The sequence below is a fragment of the Podarcis muralis genome, chromosome 6 (genome assembly GCF_964188315.1).
Source record: "Podarcis muralis chromosome 6, rPodMur119.hap1.1, whole genome shotgun sequence".
Lineage (NCBI taxonomy): Eukaryota > Metazoa > Chordata > Lepidosauria > Squamata > Lacertidae > Podarcis > Podarcis muralis.
Genome location: NC_135660.1, coordinates 13,836,502 through 13,856,774, shown reverse-complemented (window position 1 = coordinate 13,856,774; position 20,273 = coordinate 13,836,502). Strand labels below are relative to the sequence as shown.

At 43.2% G+C, this 20,273-nt stretch overlaps 1 protein-coding gene across 8 annotated transcripts in view; it reads left to right on the top strand.

Annotated features, from left to right (window-relative positions):
• LOC114597992 (neuroligin-1) overlaps positions 1–20,273 on the top strand; it is a 625,400-nt gene that overhangs the window by 149,934 nt on the left and 455,193 nt on the right. For 4 of the 8 annotated variants that reach the window (XM_077929763.1, XM_077929765.1, XM_077929762.1 and 1 more), the window contains exons 2-3: positions 17,684–18,523; positions 19,027–19,086. In XM_077929763.1, the coding sequence (XP_077785889.1) occupies positions 18,031–18,523; positions 19,027–19,086 (553 nt within the window). In that variant the 5' untranslated portion in view covers positions 17,684–18,030. The remainder of the gene's footprint in view (positions 1–17,683; positions 18,524–19,026; positions 19,087–20,273) is intronic. The other 4 variants (XM_077929769.1, XM_077929768.1, XM_077929767.1 and 1 more) reach the window with 1 other exon arrangement.

Sequence of the window (20,273 nt, the reverse complement as noted above, 5' to 3'; positions counted from 1 at the left end):
AGGAGATGGTTAGCCGCTTTGAGACTCCTTAGGGTAGTGATAAAGTGGGATATCAAATTCAAACGCTTCTTGGTAAAAGGATGCTAGATTCTGCACAGCCACTTCTGAGCTGTTCTGGAGGCGGTTTGGGTTAGTGGTGAAGTCCCTTAGAAACTATAGTAGTGTTGCACACCACTCCAATCTCTGAGCGGTGCGAGATCCCACAGATTCCAGGTGGTCTGTGTTTTCCTTTTGGAAACGAGTCACAGAAGAGACTGTGGTGTCTTTGTGAGATTGTGATATCTATCTATCTATCTATCTATCATCTATCTATCTATCATCTATATCTATCTATCTATCTATCTATCATCTATCGATCTATCTATCATCTATCTATCATCTATCATCTATCATCTATCTATCATCTATCTATCTATCATCTATCTATCTATCTATCTATCTATCTATCTATCTATCTATCTATCTATCTATCATCTATCTATCTATCATCTATCATCTATCATCTATCATCTATCTATCTATCTATCTATCTATCTATCTATCTATCTATCTATCTATCTATCTATCTATCTATCTTCTATCTATCTATCTATCTATCTATCTATCTATCTATCTATCATCTATCATCTAATCTATCTATCTATCATCTATCTATCTATCTATCTATCTATCTATCTCTATCTATCTATCTATCTATCATCATCTATCTATCTATCTATCATCTATCTATCATCTATCTATCTATCTATCATCTATCTATCTATCTATCTATCTATCTATCTATCTATCTATCTATCATCTATCTATCTATCTATCTATCTATCTATCTATCTATCATCTATCATCTATCATCTATCATCTATCTATCTATCTATCTATCATCTATCTATCATCTAATCTATCATCTATCTATCATCATCATCTATCTCTATATATCTCACATAAATATATGGTGTATTTACACATATGTACAACCTGAGCCTACGGTGGTTCACAGTATTAGCACATCAAAAAGGTCTTGCTTCTCCCATAGCAGATTCAAGCAGAGCTCAACTATTTCTCTGCCTTTTGGGCTTTCCAGTTTGCTTCTCAGTCAGTCCTAAAAACACTCTGGCTTTTGTCCTTCTCACTATGTGGGAGTTGAGGGAGGGAGGCAGTGCTGGATTTATGTATAAGCTAAACAAGCTATAGCTTAGGGCCCCACTCTCTTGGGGGGCCCCAAAAAAAGTAAAGGAAAAAACCCCTGGATGTACATTTCAAAAATATAAGATGAAAAACAAATAAAACAAAACCTACATACAGCAACAGTGTTTTGTGTTGTGTAGGCTCCTATGATGTAAGTCATGGGCCCCGCCTGCTAGCCTGCTCCCTAAAATATCGTTTGTTTGCTCATTTCTATATATAGGATGCCTATATTCTGTAAGTGCAAATGGCTTTAGATACCTATTAGGTCCATAAATTACCATATAGCATGTATTCAACACAAAAAACAGTGAAAATTTGTGGCTGACAGAGTACAGCTGGACATATAAAGGGCCTAATTAGCTTCAGTAGCTTAGGGCCTCATCAAACCTAAATCTGGCCCTGGACGCCGGGCCCTATCCATTTGCATCTCCCACAGAGCCCCTTCCTTTGTTCTCCTTACACCTCGCCAAGAGCCTAACCCGGCTTAAGTAACTTTTAACACTTGCTGGATTCAAGGATTAGAATTCTGGCACGCAGCTAAACACACCAAGCCTTGATTAAATTCTAACACTTGCTGGATCCAGGGATTAAAGGGGACTGGAACCTTCAAACTCATAACATTATAATTCTCCCAGGTCTGGCCACATGGCTGAGCTCCAAAACAGTGGCTGTGGCGGAAGAGGCTGTGACCTACATTACAGAGCAGCCCTCTGTTTGAAGGGCTGTCTGGTCCAAGCTTGATGTACAGAGAAAGAACCAGGAAAGGGAAGTGCAGAGGATTGGTTAAAAAAAAGTAAAGGGACCCCTGACCATTAGGTCCAGTCGTGGACGACTCTGGGGTTGCGGCGCTCATCTCGCTTTATTGGCCGAGGGAGCTGGTGTACAGCTCCCACAGAGCCCTAGGCTTTGTGGTTTAGACCATAGCGCCACACTTGTTCCGCAGAGGATTGGACTGGATATTAACTACAACAAATCTCTGACCATTGTAATGGGGTTGGGGATGTGTCTTTTTGACTGAAGGATTTAGAGGAGTTTTAGTGAAGCAACCTCATGCAATAAATGCTGTGAATTGTCCAGAAGGCCTCCCCCCCCCTCCAAATGGCAGGACCAGAAGACCTTAGTTTCTTACTGCTTGGATAATGAATAGGACCCGCAGAATTTGGAAATTAGGAGGTTCTTTTTAGCTTTAAAGGTGGGAACTTTTGTCACACAGGAACTAAAGGAATCGGAAAATAAGGCAACAGCTAGGATAATAAGACCCTAGCATGAACGCAGGTGAAGGTAGTAAGCTATTGTGCATGCTTTATAGGAAAGCTTTGGGGAAATTTTATTTGATTTTTACACCTTTTTTGCAATAATAAATTCATTCTATGCCTTACCTATTTCTATTTTCGTGTGTGTGTGTGTGTGTGTGTGTGTGTGCATGTGCATGGGGTGGGGGGAGGATCCCCAGTCTGAGACACACCACCCTTTACCGCTGTCATTACTGCAGACTTTATAGATCAGAGATGTGTCAGCATGTTAGCTTTAGCTGTAATGCCTTTTTGTGTGAAACCTTATGGGCCTTGCAGCCACCTTCGCATACTGAAACTCATAAAACCGTTCTGGCTCCCATATTTATTATTTAATTTCCTTTTCGTCTGCAAAAGCCGATGGGGAACTTTTTTCTTTTTTCCTTTTTTTTTTTGAGATGCGCACCTGAATGCAAAGCTTAGGGATGACAGACAAGAGTGAATGGGGCTAATGAGTTTTGATAATGCACCTATTACGGGTGGCTAAACAGAAGTTTTTAATTAAGAAAAAAACAAGCTAAGCATGAAATTCATTTTTTGGGGGGGAACAAACATGAGTTAAGTTAGAGCTGCAGAAAGGAAAGCGAAGAGGGACTGTCTAGCTCAGTTGGATAGAGGAGGTGCCTTGCTTGCAGAACGTTCAGCCCCCGGCAACCCCAAATAAAAGGTGATAGGAAAGAATGAGACCCTGTCAGAGCACAGAGTTATGAGCAAGAACAGCAGTGGGGAGTTCTGGATGCTAAATGCTGCCTTTCAGGCCTCACTACTATATACACTTAAAGCAGCATCATACCACTTTAAACAGGCACGGCTTCCCTCAAAGAATCCTGGGAAATGTAGTTTGTTAAAGGTGCTGGGAGTTGTAAAGAGACCCTTATTCCCCCTCGCAGAACGACCTTTCGCAGAATTCCATGGGGAGAGGAATTGATTGTTAAGACCACTCTGGAAATGGCAGCTCTGTCAGGGGAATACAGTGGTACCTCGGGTTACATACACTTCAGGTTACATACGCTTCAGGTTACAGACTCCGCTAACCCAGAAATAGTGCTTCAGGTTAAGAACTTTGCTTCGGGATGAGAACAGAAATCGTGCTCCGGCGGCGCGGCGGGAGCGGGAGGCCACATTAGCTAAAGTGGTGCTTCAGGTTAAGAACAGTTTCAGGTTAAGAATGGACCTCCGGAACGAATTAAGTCCTTAAGCCGAGGTACCACTGTAAATATCTCTCCTCAAAACTCTCAGCACCCATTCACAAACTGCAGGATTTTGGGAAGCTTTTAATGTTTGATGGACTATTGTATTTTAATACTTTGTTGGAAGCCTCCCAGAGTGGTTGGGGAAACCCAGCCAGATGGGCGGGGTATAAATTCTTCTTCTTCTTCTTCTTCGGGGGAAATTGTGACTGTCTAAAGTGGTACAGCACAGCTTTAAACGTATAGTGCAGATGGGAACCTAGAAATCATAAAGATAAGGTCTTTCAGGATAATGGCGGCCATGTCTGTATAAACATGGTAAAGGGTGAGGATTGAACCAAGTTTGTTGTTGTTGAGAAGTAAATACTGCCCTTCATCTGAAGATATCTGGGCTGTTCACAAGATAAAAATATAGGATAACAGCACAAAATAAATAGTTAAAATAAAAACAAAACAACAAAACAATAAACCGCTTCCCACAAACATGCAAAACACATGCTTCACCACTGAGCTGATAACATCCCTATCTTTGTGTGTGCTAAGACAATGACTTTGGAGTTGACAACTGGGAGATGGCAAGCACATCTGTGCAATGTTAGAGGATACAAGAAACCAGCAGTATCCCAACTCTTGTCTGAGTCAGGGACAGCCATTTATGCAGGGATTTCCTAATGTGTCACGGTTGTTGTCTTTGCACATGGGTGGCCATGTGGCGGGGTGGGGGTGGGAGTGGGCATGTGGTATTCACAAGGCAACACATTCTGAGCCATGTGCCCCCCCTCCCATTAAAATATTACCATGGAGGTGGGGAGTATGAAAACTACCCTGCTTGGCATGTTTCCTAAATTCTAATGTGAAAGCTTGGATTTATTTTGCTGAACAGCATATTAAAGGGTCAAATCCTGCTTACCCTACTCTATGATTAGTCCTACTAAATTTAGTTCTAATTATAGCACTTAATCCTTTGCTCACCCAAGGCTGAAATTTCTAGCAACTTCAAGGGGCGCTCTGCTTATAAATTTTTATTGCCCGAGAAAAGAGGACTCAGCTGATTTGGAACGCGAGGATGTCTCTCAATGCAAATTTCAAGCAAAGGAAATTCGTGCAAGTTTGGAATAATCGGGGTTCCACAATATAGGGCCTTAGTTTACAATGAATTACAATGCAATGATCTTCCTCAGTCCTGGAATTCAAATCCTGCCTGGGGGATTAAGAGCAGAAGATGTGATGCAAAATTATATTTTTTCCACGTTATAATTTGATTACATCGGATTTATTATATGCATGTGCTAAACACAAACAGCTTTGGGGGGTGGTGGTGGTGGGGGCACGTGCCCTAGTTAATGGAGGATAGTTCTCTATTTGGAGGGCTGTTGGGTTGCAAGGCTGTCTGCTCCAAGTCCATTTTATTTATTTATTTATTTTTTTAAATAAATTTTTATTAGTTTTTCATAAGTAAAAAAGAAACAAAGCAAAAACATAAACAAACGCAAAATCGACTTCCCCGTACCACCCCTTTTCTGCATTCTTGTTTCAAGATTTTTCAGCAACCCTTTCGTAATAAACTTGTTTATATTTCATAAATTTAACTTCCGTAAATTATTAATACAACTGTAGTTCTTTATCTCTTATTACCCTGAGCCCCTAGTTTTCCAAATTACAACAGTTTTTAAGATAAACTTTGAATTTATTCCAATCTTCATCCACCGCCTCTTTCCCCCGGTCTCGAATTCTGCCAGTCATCTCTGCCAGTCCCATATAATCGATCACCTTCGTCTGCCATTCTTCCAACGTGGGTAAATCTTGCGTCTTCCAATACTTTGCTAGAAGGATTCTTGCTGCTGTTGTGGCATACATAAAAAATGTCCTATCCTTCTTTGGCACCATTTGGCCCACCATGCCCAAGAGAAAGGCTTCTGGTTTTTTAATAAAGGTTCTCTTCAGAACTGCTCCAAGTCCATTTTAAAGGTAAAGAATTCAAGGAAGGGAGAGAAGTCTGGACCTTGAAATTGCTCAACAGCAACACCTAGACAGCAGATTCGCAGCCTTCCTTGCCATGGTGGCATGCACTGCGTCTCAGTTATAAATTATAACAATTCCTAAATTTGAACATCTACATATGACACCTGCAAATTTTATGCACACCTGTGCCTTCTTCTTTTGGTGATACATTATGGGGCATTCCTAAACAGTTGGTGGTTGTGGGTGCTGCAGTCCAGAATGTCCTAACTCATGATCCCCATTCGGTATCCGAGACCCTAATTCATGCTGGGTCAAGTTTGGCGAGCTGCTAGGAGCAGCAGGGCCTTCTAAGGAGTGGCACCAATTCTGTGGGATGCCTTTCCGAAGGAAGTTCCCCTTGACTGAACAGAGAATCTTCAGATATCAAGGAAAACCTGGCTGTTCCAGAAGTGAGGATGTTGTCGTTGATGATGATGATGATGGTAATTCAATTTATATACCACCCTTTATCAAAAGATCTCCGGTCTGTGTACAACATTTGAAACACATGATAAAACATCAATGATAAAAAATATATAATAAAAACATAGTAAAAAGCACACTGATGGACAGCCTAATAGTAACATAATCATCATAATAACAGTCCTCTCCCCCACACTTTCACAGACCATACGCCTGGGCAAAGAGGGGTGTTTTTCCTCGGTGTATAAATACCTGCAAAAATGACCTTTGAGTTGCTTGATTTTTTTTGCTTCTTGGTGGTCAGCCTTTCTCTTTGGGCCAGGTATTACAGGTTTTGTATTTCTGCTGAAATGTTTTCTGTTGAAATCTTCTCCTGTTACATTCCCCGCCCTTGATATTTGTGTTAGGCTGGTTTTTGGGTTTTTTTTAATGTTTGCAGAAGTTGTGTTAGCTACTTTGGAGTTTGTTGTAAGAAAAGCAGGATGTTTTTTTTTAAATAAAAAAAAATCTAATAACAAAAGTACCCATAGCTAATGGCACTCAAATTACATTTGGTTCACTCTTCCATTGGTAAAGGAATAGCTTGTGTCCACTGTTAGAAGTGGGTCATTGGGCCTTTTTGAAATAAAATCTGGGCAAAGTTGATGAAGCCGCAATATTTTACTGGAAATACATACTTGCAAGGCGGGCCACCCGAAAAAGCGGGTGCACCCTTTTTATTAAAAAACATGAATATATATACAGTGGCACCTCAGGTTAAGTACTTAATTCGTCCCGGAGGTCCGTACTTAACCTGAAACTGTTCTTAACCTGAAGCACCACTTTAGCTAATGGGGCCGCCTGCTGCCGCTGCACCGCCGGAGCACGATTTCTGTTCTCATCCTGAAGCAAAGTTCTTAACCTGAAGCACTATTTCTGGGTTAGCGGAGTCTGTAACCTGAAGCGTATGTAACCCGAGGTACCACTGTACCCTTTTTCCAAGTGCAAGCCCCTCCTTCACCAGCCCACTAAGAAGGGGGGTGCAAAGTCTACACCTATCGCGTCCCCCTATTATAATGTTAAATCCGACCCAATTCCCTTCCCCATTCCTCAAAGCCCCTTATTTGGTCAAAGTCTTTACATACTGTTTTTTACCAATAAAGCCATGTTCCTCTATTTCACTGAAGCATGCAACATTTGTTCTTCTTGCTAAAAGCCCCTTAGAATGCTCTATATACTGTGAAACAGGGTGGGCAGCCTGTGTTCCTCAGGCCCTTGGCATCATATCATGTGGATGGCAAGGAGAGAGAAATGTTGGAAATGGGTGTGCCAGAGAAAGAGACAAATGCAGACCCTCCAAGTGACCCTATTTTCCAGGGGAAGTGCTGGATTTACAGAATCCATCCCGCTTTCTGATTTGATCCTGGAATGTCTTGCTTTTCCTTAGGACGTCCCTATTTTCATAGGAGAAATGTTGGAGGGGACGCAAAGGGTGGCAGAGAGAGAGTGTGTGGCGTTTGCCCTCCTAGGTGTGTGACATCATACTGGGTTCATAGGGAAAGGGTTAACTAATTGTAAAATGACTAACCAATGGGAACCCAGGGGGCAGAGTTAACTGTGTATAAGGTTTAAGCACAGAGGTTTTTTAGTTAGTTAGAGTTGTTGAGAAGTCAGTCTGGAGTTAGAAGAGACACAGAAGATAAGTCTGTGGGTTGGGCTAGTCTGGTGTGAGAGAGTGAGAGAATTTGTTAAGAGGAGTCAGTCAAACAGTTGAGATAATCAGTCAGAAGGTATTAGGAGGGTATAGGCCGGTAAAGAAACTAAAGTTAAGAAACTGACGAATATTATCTGAGAAACCATAAACTTGTTAATGTCTGTAAAATAAACTTGGGTTGTTTTTTTCCAGTAGCACCTTAAAGACCAACTAAGTTAGTTCTTGGTATGAGCTTTTGTGTGCATGCACACTTCTTCAGATACACTGAAACAGAAGTTGCCAGATCCTTCTATATAGTGAGAAGGTGGGGAGGGGTATTACTCAGAAGGGTGGTGGGACCAACACGGCTACCTATCTGTAATTGGGTTGTTTTGTTGTTGTTTTTTAATAACTGACTGGACTCAGTGTTTTTGCCAGAGAGTAACTGGTTGATAGGGATGCGGGTGGCACTATGGGTTAAACCACAGAGCCTAGGACTTGCTGATCAGAAGGTCGGTGGTTCGAATCCCCACGACGGGGTGAGCTCCTGTTGCTCGTTCCCTGCTCCTGCCAACCTAGCAGTTCGAAAGCATGCCCCAAAGTGCAAGTAGATAAATAGGTACCGCTCTGGTGGGAAGGTAAACTGCGTTTCCGTGCGCTGCTCTGGTTTGCCAGAAGCTGCTTAGTCATGCTGGCCACCTGACCCAGAAGCTGTATGCCGGCTCCCTCGGCCAATAAAGTGAGATGAGTGCTGCAACCCCAGAGTCGGTCACGACTGGACCTAATGGTCAGGGGTCCCTTTACCTTTTTAACTGGTTGGTGGCAACAGCATCGTTGTCACTTACCTGGAAGGTGTAGGGGTGATGCAGGGTGGTGATGAGGCCAGAGCGGTTTGGGCACAGCAGTTGAGACCATCCAGCACTCTCACCTCTGCACCTGCAGTGGCCCTCTCCCTGCCTCATCCCTTCACTTTCCAGGTAAATGGCAAGTGGCTGGGGAAACCCAGCCAGATGGGCAGGGTAATAATCATCATCATCATCATCATCATCATCATCATCATCATCACTATTGCCAAGAAAACACCCTTGCGACACCTCCCCACCATGCCAGCCACTCCTGCGTGCAGCTCCCAGTTGTTTACCTCCAAGAGAAGGCAAAAAACAGGATCCTCTATCCCTCCTATAGAAGCAGCCAACTCCGACAGCCTTTGGAGTTCCCTGCTCATCAGATCCTTGATCCATCTTGCCTGAGTGGCTTCTCCCTTTCAGCCCCATAAAAAGCTATTTCAGAAGGAAGCCTCATCAAAATTTCAAGATGATTCCCCGTACTCTTTACGTCCAGGAGCACTATTGCTACTTGCACACTCTGACCCCCGCTATATACATGCGCTAGGTGCACATTTACAAATCTGACAATTGACTATAATACTTGGACCGTTTAAGAGTTAACCACAAACTGCTAAAAGGAATAAACATTCACTTCAGTAGCCATTATATTCCAAGCCAGTGCATCTGTCATTTTTAATTTAAATCTGTATTACTTAGCTGTCTAAAACTTTGCACATAAGTGACAAGAGTTATCCATTCTTTTCTCTTACAGGGGAAATCACAATTTTATTTTTTTTGCTGCCTACTTACTGGGTAAAATGTCACAGTTCTGCAGCACATTAGGAAATGTGGAAAATAAATATTGTGTAGTAATTTGAATAATTACTTTCCCTAACCAGTTAGTGTGTGTGTGTGTGTGTGTGTGTGTGTGTGTGTGTATATATATGAATAAGAAAAAGGGATACTAATAAAGAAATGACACTATCATCTATGAACTTGCACTATGTGCATAAATCAGAAACATAACTATAGTAAGTTAGGGGTTTTTTTAGTCACTTGATGAAGTAGGTTCTTAGGGCAATACAAGATCTTGATGTTACTTATTTAAGTAATAAGCAATCCAACAATAACTGACAAGGACAAGCTTGCAATGAATTTTTAACACGTTAAAGAAGCACTATGTTAATGTAGCTTTTTTAAAAGTTCGCCCTCAAACACTAGGTGCTTATCCACCCCATACATTGAAAGCCCCCTTTATCACATTAACTGCTGGGGGTTGCCTCAAAGAATCCTGGGAACAGTAGTTTGTTACGGGTTCTGAGACCCTACCTATCACTGTCACAGAACTATAACTCCCAGAGTTCCCTGGGAAGAAGGATTGGTAATGAAGCCACTTTAGATGTCATAGAATCACAGATTTGTAGAGTTCGAAGGGACCCTGAGGATTGTCTAATAATTCACACCCCCCCCCATGCAGGAATATACAGCTGTCCCATACGGGGATCAAAACCTGCAACCTTGGCATTATCAGCACCACGCTCTAACCAGCAGAGCTATCCAGGTATACGATGAGCCCCAAGATAAAGGATTATGGGGAAAGTGACTTTACAACTAGGAACTATGTATAAAGATGACTGATCTTCTCCTAACTAATTCGTCTGAAAATCTTAAATTTTTCCATAGTGGCTTGTTTATATAGTCCAGCACTTCCTCTCCAAAGTGTGGGATATAGGAGGCAACTCCTAGGGGTCGAGGGGTCTCCACCCCACCAATAAAATATTTGATGGGGCTGCCCCCCAGGTTGATGTGCATTGCCATTCAAATGGTGTGTGTCCACCGCATCATGTGATAGATTATACAGGCTTACCTGGGCCCCCCAATATTTCATTCAAGTTGGCACCCCTGGTGTGGGACATAGTGAAAGCAAATGTTTCAAAGAAGCATTGTCCATTCCATAAAAGAAGAGCAATGGATTATGACCAGGAGCTGCCAGCTCTGTAATCTGGAGACCCTTGCACATGGCAGAGGGAATTTCAAAATGGCAGCTACCTGTTGTCGAAGAGCCGCAGCCATGGCGCATGCAACAACCTTGTTTTTCTTTCTTTATAAAAATCTCTCGAGCTATGAAATGAAATGTCTTTGGCGGTTTCCAAGCCCCCATTCATATTGGTTTTCCACGAACATATTGGCTTTTCATGTGCTGTGTTTTGCCAGCGTAAGTGATTTGCAGAAAGCCAATTTTGAGGCTTGAAGGTCAAGGATGATGGGCTCATCTTAACTTGCGCCGCTGCTGCATTGCATCATTATTTTGTTGCCCAATGTCAGGCAGCGCACTCTTTGCATAAGTTCTTCCCTCAGGCTATGTGGTATCTCTACTGCGACTGGCACAAAGGCCTAGCTGGAGGGAGAGGGACCTAGTCGTCTGCAGAGGGTGTGACATTTTCCCCCAGCAAGGAATGAACTTAAGAATAAGGCGTACCCACCAGACAAGTAGGGTAAGTTAGTAGCACAGAAAGCCAACACTTAAGTTAGTAATTTCAGCCTTAGTTTCTATTGTAGTCCCATTCGGTTTTGGCATGAATTCAGATTATTTAATATTTATGTCTCACTTAAAAAAAAATAAACATTCGGGAGAATTCGCGGTTTTTAAAGTCATAATTAGGAAAAATTGTAATAATCACATGTAAAAGAAACAGTATACAAGAAGTAAATAAGGAGGCCATTTACAGGATAAAGGAAGTCTTTTATTTTTGTGTTATGTTTTCTTTGTGTAAGGGGATAGGAGTTTAATTTTGATAATTAAATTGTCAATGGTGTTGGGTTTGTTTGTATGTATGTATGAGTTGTTGTGGACTATGTTGTAAATAAAGAAATAAATTTTGAAAAAAAAATTCAATGTGGCTAATAATAATAGTAAATCAATGTAACAAAATATAGGAATTAAATCACACATTCAAATTAAATCAAAACACGCACTCAACAAGTAAAACAGTAAAAGGAATCTGCATTTTATATACCATCCTCAGCGTAGCCATAATATCATTTTTTTTACTTAATAGACAGGTCTTTACATAATGGAAATTACTGTAATTGGGAGCTATGCATTTTTTATCTACCCATATTAACACAATGCTGCCCAACCCAGGCATTGGCTCAGAATTTACATCAAGCATCAATCCATATACTAAGGAAGTGGTAATTTTAGGTGCCTTCTTGTGGGGGTGGAGGTAGACCTCAAATGCTGTGGGACTGGGATAGCTGGGATAGCAGGCTTGTTGGTTTTTGAATGTCTGATGTAGACTTTTTCAATTTCGTTGTTGTTATGTACTGAAGTTCTCACCCTGGGCCAGCAGGGGGATACTGTAGATAGTTATGCAAATGAAGGATCAAAAGTGACGTTCAGTGATTGGATAGTTTTAGAAAGTTGTTACAGTAACAAGGTACTGGAGCTCTATATAAGCAGGCTGACTGAGCCCTTCAGTTCAGTTCTGTTCTGGCATCTGAATAAACAAGAGCTGTTTGAAGAATCGCTGTGTCGTCTGATATGTTCACCCACAACTTAACAGTTGTTCTGTATGGGACAATGACAATAAAGATTATCGTATCGTATCGACTCTCTCCTACCAACCTCAGTCCCCATAGGCAATGATCAGGGATAATGGCAGTTGTTCTTCCACAGCGCCTGGAGAGCTATTTGTTCACCAGTCCTCCTTCTAGAGGGCAATGTGCATTACTTCTCCTACTTAAAACAATACCCTCCAACATTTCTCCGATGAAAATAAGGACATCCTATCAGTGGTGGAGCTTTGTGCTCCAGCACCGGGGGTGGAGAGCAGGTGGGGGCGTGGCCGGCATGCATCCCGGGGGTGTGGCACACGTCCTGGGGGCGTGATGTGCCTCCTGTGGGGGCATGGCGCTCAGCGTGGGGGCATGGCAGCCGTGATGGTACCCCACCAGGATCGTGGTGCCAGGGGGCGGTACGTTCCCCCCGCCCCCTCTTCCTCCACCAGTGCGTCCTATTCAATAACAACAACAATTTTTATTGTGGCTTCCAACATAGATAAAAACATAACAAAACATTAAACATTTAAAAAACTTCCCTATACAGGGCTGCTTTCTGATGTCTTCTAAAGCTTGTAGAGTTACTTATCTCCTTGGCTCGGGGGTCGCATACCTCCATACCCTCCAACATTTCTCCGATGAGCATTTTGTTCTTAGAAGAAGTGGTTTGCAATGCTTAAGACTCAAATCCTAATGCCTATGCTTCACTGCATGTCCTGAGATGGATTGTGTCCTTGGTTGGAAATATATATAAAGGAATGAACAGAAAGCTGGCTTAATTTAGTCCTTTCCGTTCTAAGGGGAGGGGAGGGAAAAACCTGTGAATGTACAAATGGGATTAAATGGCTTACATTTTAAGTCTTTTACTATAGATGAAACAGATCCTAGAATTGTATCTTTTCTCTCTGGGTCATTTGTTTGCAGCTCCAGGAATTAGAAGTCTCTCTGTGTGTGCCTGCATTTCAAAATTAGACTAATGAAAACGAGCAGCCGGATAAAGTCCAGATGTGTGAGAAATATTTGGATCAAAGGAGGTGATTCAGCGCTCGGCATAGGGCTCATATTTTTTGCCTGGTAGTGGGCTCTAGGAGTCATGCCTAGTGGTGAGAAAGGCACATGCTCTGCATGTCTTGAAGGGCCCAAAATAAATGCCTGGCATTCCTAGTGAATGGATCCTGGGCTGCCGGGATGGCAGTGGGTGACAATGGCTGCAGTACTGCACATGGTTACGCATGCACGGTGAGCCTTCTTTGAGTGGGAAAATACCAATAAAGACCCAAACACCAGCTGAGTCTCTGGTCCCACAATTGCAATCTTCTACAGATTATTTCCATGTTGGGAGAGTGGGGGGATGAACCAAAGACAATCCTCTGATCCACTGTCTTCTTTGACAATTACTCGTAGCCAAGTAAGACCATAAACACAGTGTGCTGGTCCCGAGGATTAACCGTGCGGTGAGGTCCGAGTCCAGTCCGAGGTCGAGTGTGCGGTATGGAGGCTGTCCATCAAAGCTGAAGCAGGGTCCAAGGCAGGGAGTCGGGTGAGGTCAGGAACTCTGGCAGAAGAGCAAGACAAGGTGCAGGCAGGAACAGGCTACCAACAATGTTGCTCCCGCAACCTGGGATTGGGGCTGGCTGGCTTTTATCTGCCCTGAGGCATAGGGCAGCCCTGATCCTCAGGTGAATCGCCCCTCCTGGCCTGGAGGCGAGCACTCCTCCTGCAGGAACTTAGTTCCCTCCGCCTCTCTGCCCTGAGCCTCTGCAGCTCAGGAGAAGCTGGAGGGTTACCGGACCCAGAGGCAACCTGAGCTTCCCCTGGCAGGGCTGTGAGTGGAGCACCTGCAGGCAATGGGTCCACCACCACCTCAGGAGCCAGAGCAGACTCAGCTCGTGCCTGTACCTGAGGATCCAGCACAGGTGAGGACCCTTCAGGCTCAAGCCCCAGCCCCGGCTCAGCTGGTTCTGGAGGCGGGGAATCCTGTGCAGGCTGGGATCCCTCAGGTTCAGCCTCCGAGTCCAAATCCCAGGCCATCACACCCAGTTTTAAGAATGAGTCCGTAAGTGACTGTGGAGGCCAATTCTGGATCCACACGTCCTTCCACAGTGGGGACATAGGTTTCCAGGTGGGAGTTGATCACGGTGAGGGTTTGCCAAGCATGCCTTCCTCTTAGCACGTTTCTCCCTTATGTCCTGAGTTCGAGCGTCTTCAGAGTCCATGACACCTTTGGTAAAGGCTTTTCTCCAACTGGAGCGCTCGCAGGCCAGTGTTTCCCAGTTGTCAGTGTTTATACTACATCTTTTTTTAGATTTGCCTTGAGAGAGTCTTTAAACCTTTTTTGTTGACCACCAGCATTACGCTTTCCATTTTTAAGTTCGGAATAGAGTAGCTGCTTTGGAAAGATGACAATCAGGCATCTGTACAACATGACCAGTCCAACGAAGTTGATGTTGAAGAACCATTGCTTCGACACTGGTGATCTTTGCTTCACAACACAGATTTAAATCACACAATTGATTGATTGATTTTATTTATTTATTAGATTTATATACCACCCTTCAACATAAGATCTCAGGGTGGTTCACAGAATGAAAAAAAAAACCAGGATAAAAACAAGGAAAGAAGTCGAACAAAACACCATGGGTGTCACATAAAGCACACTCAATGCACATTGAAAGCACATGGCTGCCCCCAAAGAACCCTGGGAACTGTAATTCCCCCCTGAAAGAGCTACAATTCCCAGCCCCCTGAACAAAGTACAGTTCCCATGGGGGGCAGCCATGTTCTTTCATTGTGCATTGGTTGTGCTTTAAATGTAGTGTGTGGTGTAGTGGTTAAGAGCGGTAGTCTCGTAATCTGGGGGACCAGGTTCGCGTCTCCGCTCCTCCACATGCAGCTGCTGGGTGACCTTGGGCCAGTCACACTTCTCTGAAGTCTCTCAGCCTCACTCACCTCACAGAGTGTTTGTTGTGGGGGAGGAAGGGAAAGGAGGATGTTAGCTGCTTTGAGACTCCTGAAGGGGAGTGATAAAGCGGGATATCAAATCCAAACTCTTTTTCTACAGCCCTGCTGCATTTGCCTCATCCTCAGGTAATGTCTGTCCAGTTCAGAAGGTCAGCTTGAAGCTATGTATGTGCCTCCTCCTCTTCTGCTCACCTTTATATCCTGCTTCTGTTGTGGAACCAAGGTGTGCATATGGTTCCCAGGCAGCTCCTCTCATCGCCAGGTGTTGATCAGATCCAGGGTTCTTCCAGATGGGGGCTTTCTTACGCAGACAGGTCATTCAAATTTGCGAGCGGCGGTGATATGTGACTGTTCCTTCAGTCTCACCTTTTCCATAGGCATCCCACTACTTCCTGCCCACGCTTATTTTCTCTTTCTCAATGCTATGTATGCACAGTTACCTTTCTTTCCATTTCCCCATTATTAGCTTGCTGTCTATGAATTCCGAAACTTTATGAAACAGAAACATCCTTGAAGGTCTAACTGCATCCTGCTGGCCCCTCTGTGTGTATGAAATCACATCCCCTCTGCAAATTATGCAGGGAAATGATGGAATTCATTAGAAACTGCTTATAAGTTCATTAGAAATTGCTTATCTCCCCCACCCCCTTCCCCCCCAAGGCAGATATGTGTGTGTGTGTGTGTGTGTGTGTGTGTGTGTGTGTGAGAGAGAGAGAGAGAGAGAGAGAGAGAGAGAGAGAGAGAGGGAGAACTGCACAAGGCCAAAATTCTCTATTTCCTTGTATTCTTTCCCCCCATAAAAGAAAAAAATATTATCATTGTTTGTCATTGTCAAGCTAGGCTTGGAAACATGATTATCATTAGTGGAAAGAATGTAATAACATGGGCTGAACAGGGTTCTTCCACGTACTGCATTGTGTCCACTTCATTATAAAGTAGAACTGGGAAGAAAGGAGCTCTGGGATTGCCATCTAGGATTTCAAATCAGCAGAGAGTCAGCTTGGGGCTTTCCAAAAAAAGGTGCAGCTCCTAAAGTGAGATCATCTGCAGAGCTGTGCTCTGCTTCTCCAGTGGGAATTTATGAGGGTGGGGTGGGGGCTCCAACAAAATGTTGCAGTGCAGCATTTTATCCAATGCGATAAGAAATACAGAGTTATTTACTTATAAGTAGATGAGAAAGTAAATGAGGGGAAAAAGGAAGAGGTGATAGGAACCAAAGCTGTCTTTTGTCTGTCCGGTGACTCCCACTATAAATAATCTAGTGTAATGTGCTCTTACCTGCAAAATCCAGACCAGGGTTTTGGGTTTCTTAACCACAACATGGTAGGCATCTGACTGAAGGCTAGAGGTGAGAAGGAAATTTGATTTGCATTTAATGGGACATCTCCCTAATGCATGCTTCCCAGAACAAAACAAATTATTGCTATTATAAGTAGTGGTGGTGTTCTCATTTTTACTTGTTTTTCCCCACATAAATTGACCCAGAGCAACCTACAAAATAACACAATTATCAACACCAAGTATAAGAAACCTGGGCCGATACAGTGGTGCCTTGGTTTACAAACTTAATCCATTCTGGAAGTCCATTCTTAAACCAAAGCATTTTTAAACCAAGGCGTGCTTTCCCATAGCAGCGGGGGACTCAATTTACAGATGGAACACACTCAACAGGAAGCGGAACATGTTCTGCTTCCAAGGCAAAGTTCACAAACCCAAACACCTACTTCCGGGTTCGCAGCGTTCTTAATCCAAGTTGTTCATAAACTAAGCTATTCTTAAACCAAGGTACCACTGTAGTCCAGCAATTTCTCACTCCATGTTACCCAGTAACAGAGAAGATTGACAGCTTGGCTCCACCCGCGTTGGTTGTTTAATTCCCACCTTCCAGCCCTGTGGGATTCCTGACCTATGCAGTAGCAGCATGTTTGTGAGAGCCATCGAATTAAGGCACCCCATTGGCATATTAAAACGTGTGCTGAGTTGCCCTGACACTGTATTCCTTTGCCACAATGGCGGATTCAGAGGTTATTTCAGAATTGTTCTTTTGAGACAGCTATAAACGCAGAGAGAAAGGCAGTCCTGGCTGTTTGTTGATGCCCGCGGAGTATTCCGCAGGTCACTGGGAACTCCGCGGTCCACATTGTATTTACTGCTTCTCTTAAGGTTGTATAAAATTATAATTGATTTGTGGTTGCTATTAAACCATCCTCTGGTAACAAGTTTAAAATTGATTGCGAGCCCCTTTGAGACGTATAAAGAAATGCAACATCAAAAACACATTTAATCCGGCTTTGGAATCCATATGTTTCTTTTCGTGAAATGAGACTTCAAAAGCTGCGGTTTCTCTGAAAGCCTGCACAAACTCCGCAGGTGACGCCATAAATAACCTGGCAATCAGTAATTTTTTTTACCTGTCATCTCGTGGAACCATAAACTACTTATTGTACCATTTCACTTCACGTGGCTCCAGCAACTATTAATGTATGTGTACAGTAACTTGTAAAACATCTAGTTATTATTCTGCCCATATTAGCTCTTTCATGCTAATGATTTATTTTTCATTTTCTCCAGGATATAGACCCGCAGCTAACTGGAATTGATTTATAAGTGGGGAATCGGCAGCAAAGGGATGCTCTCTTCATATCGCAACTGTGGAAAACAGAATTGGCAATTGAATGTCGCCTGACCAATAGGGCAGAGTGAAGATGCTGCTTCGGTGGGAATGAAGTCACGGGGAGATGCCTGTCGTGTGCAGAGGCTTTTGAGAGTTTTCTGACGGGCTCCCCTTCTGGAGGCTTGAGCCATCCATTTCATTTCCCTGCCCCCTTGCCAAGAGCACTGCTTCACCCTCTCCCTCCCCACCGAGTGGATACAAATAAGATTTGCTCCAACCACAGCAGGGCAACTGATGTGGGACCATGGCTTTTCCAACATCCATGTGGCTGAACTGCGTGTGGAGAGCGATGCTGGTCCGCCTGCTGCACATGGGATTGGACGCCACCTTCACCCTCTGCATACTCGGGTTCTTGCTTCACGCCGCCGCTGTCTCATCGCAAAAGTTGGATGATACCGACCCGGTGGTGACCACCAGCTTCGGGAAAGTCAGGGGGATGAAGAAGGAGTTGAACAATGAAATTCTGGGGCCGGTCATCCAGTTTCTCGGGGTGCCGTACGCCGCTCCTCCAGTCGGGGAGCGCCGATTCCAACCTCCTGAACCCCCGTCTCCTTGGCCAGATATCAAAAACGCCACCCAGTTTGCACCAGTGTGTCCCCAGAACATTATAGAGGGCAGGTTACCTGAAGTCATGCTCCCTGTCTGGTTTACTAATAACTTGGATATAGTTTCTACCTACGTGCAAGAGCAGAACGAAGACTGCCTCTATCTGAATATATATGTCCCAACTGAAGATGGTGAGTTATTTACAGGAGAAGCAGGGAGATCTTTTTGTTTCGACTTTCCTATTGAAGTTCTTTACTATTAAATCATGTGTACTGGTAGCCAGCACGGCTTTCTTGTCTGCATGCCAGCTTTTTCTTCCCTCCCAACTTCCTTTTTTTACTTTATTTCACATCTATGCATGTGGCTTTTCTATGTATGCACCAGTTCTAAGCCTCTACTACCGTCCCTTCTCCTCTGATCTTGTCTCTACTCATTTTCCTCGTCCTTCAGCACGTGTATTTCTTAGGTCAAAGTTGGTACCTAAATGCTCATTCCCACCCATTGACTTCTGGGGAGAGATGCATCAACATCTTGATCCATTGCATGGGTAGGCCAAAGGAGTCGGGACTCAACCGAGTAAATAAATGACGTCAATAAGCCAGGCCATCTTGAGCTTTAGCTAGCGGTATTGCATGCTCCTACTGTCTTGTCACGGAGCTCCATGTTATTTTCTAGTCTTCTATTCATTTTTCAGTCAAAAGAATATCCAAGGAATGTGCCAGGAAACCCGGCAAGAAAATTTGTAGAAAAGGAGGTATGTATAAAGTGGGTACCAATAACAGAATAAAATCGAAAACTGGGTTGGAGAAACAAGAGAGAAAGATGGAAACTGTGCAGAGGAAGACCAAGTTAGTGCATCTTAAAAGGAAAAAACCAAACAAACGAGACTGCTGTTGTTTATTATTGCAGTGCAGGGAGAAGATATAGCTTGTAACCAATGAGCTTGAAAACCGGTTAAATAGGGGGCAGTTTAAAAACAGCAGCATGAAAAATAACTATTCCCCCTTTCCCTCTGGAAACATAAAGGCTGAATCTCACTCCCTTCCTCTCTTGTTCTGGCAGATTTGAGAGTTTGTTTGCACGTTAGTCTTGATAGTTAGAGGAGTGAAGCTCAGAAGTGGTTGATGTTTTTGTCCCCTTGTGGACCCAGCGATGTCGCATATTGTCCAGTGAGTTCACACCTTGGACCTCTGAGGATCCCCTGAAACTCTTTTAGTTTGTTTGCATTTGCCATAGAAATGGTCATATGTTTGATCAGTTATAGTTCACATAGCAATTTCCCCCCTATTTCTTTTCTTGCTGAGCTAGTAGAAATGTTGAATATTAGTTTATATGCTGGGATGATATGGTGATACTGCGTTTATTATTTTTATAATTTATATAAGAGCAGAAATGCACTGGTTAGTTTATGCTGCACTTCATTGCCACTGCATATATCTGAATCTAAGCTGCAAATATACCAGAGATGAATACATCCCCAGTTGCCACTTGTAGGGATGCAAGACAGAGAATCTCAGTTTTTCAAAATTCAAGGGAGTGTTTTAGATTTCTAAGAGTTTTATTCCAAAGTTGAATTTCCTCATATTCTTCAATACCTTTTGTATTCCAGTTTGGGATGCAAAATTTCAGATCCAGGATTCAGCAATAAAATTTATATTGTTGACTGCCGAGGGCAGGGAACGTTCAGCCGGTGAAATCTAAATATGAATTTCAGTCCTGAAATGCATGGATTAATTGTCCATTGATTGCACCAGAAGGGCAATAAGTAATAATTCCTCTTTCTGCTACAATCTGTTTTGCGTAGGTATGGTATGGGAATGAGTTAACTTGGCGTTAATCCTATTGGTGGTGTAACTAACTACTGTGAAAAGCATTCACTTGTGATATGAAAAAAGTGGGTGGGGGGGGAGAGGAAGGTTATTGCATGTTCATTTACATTAC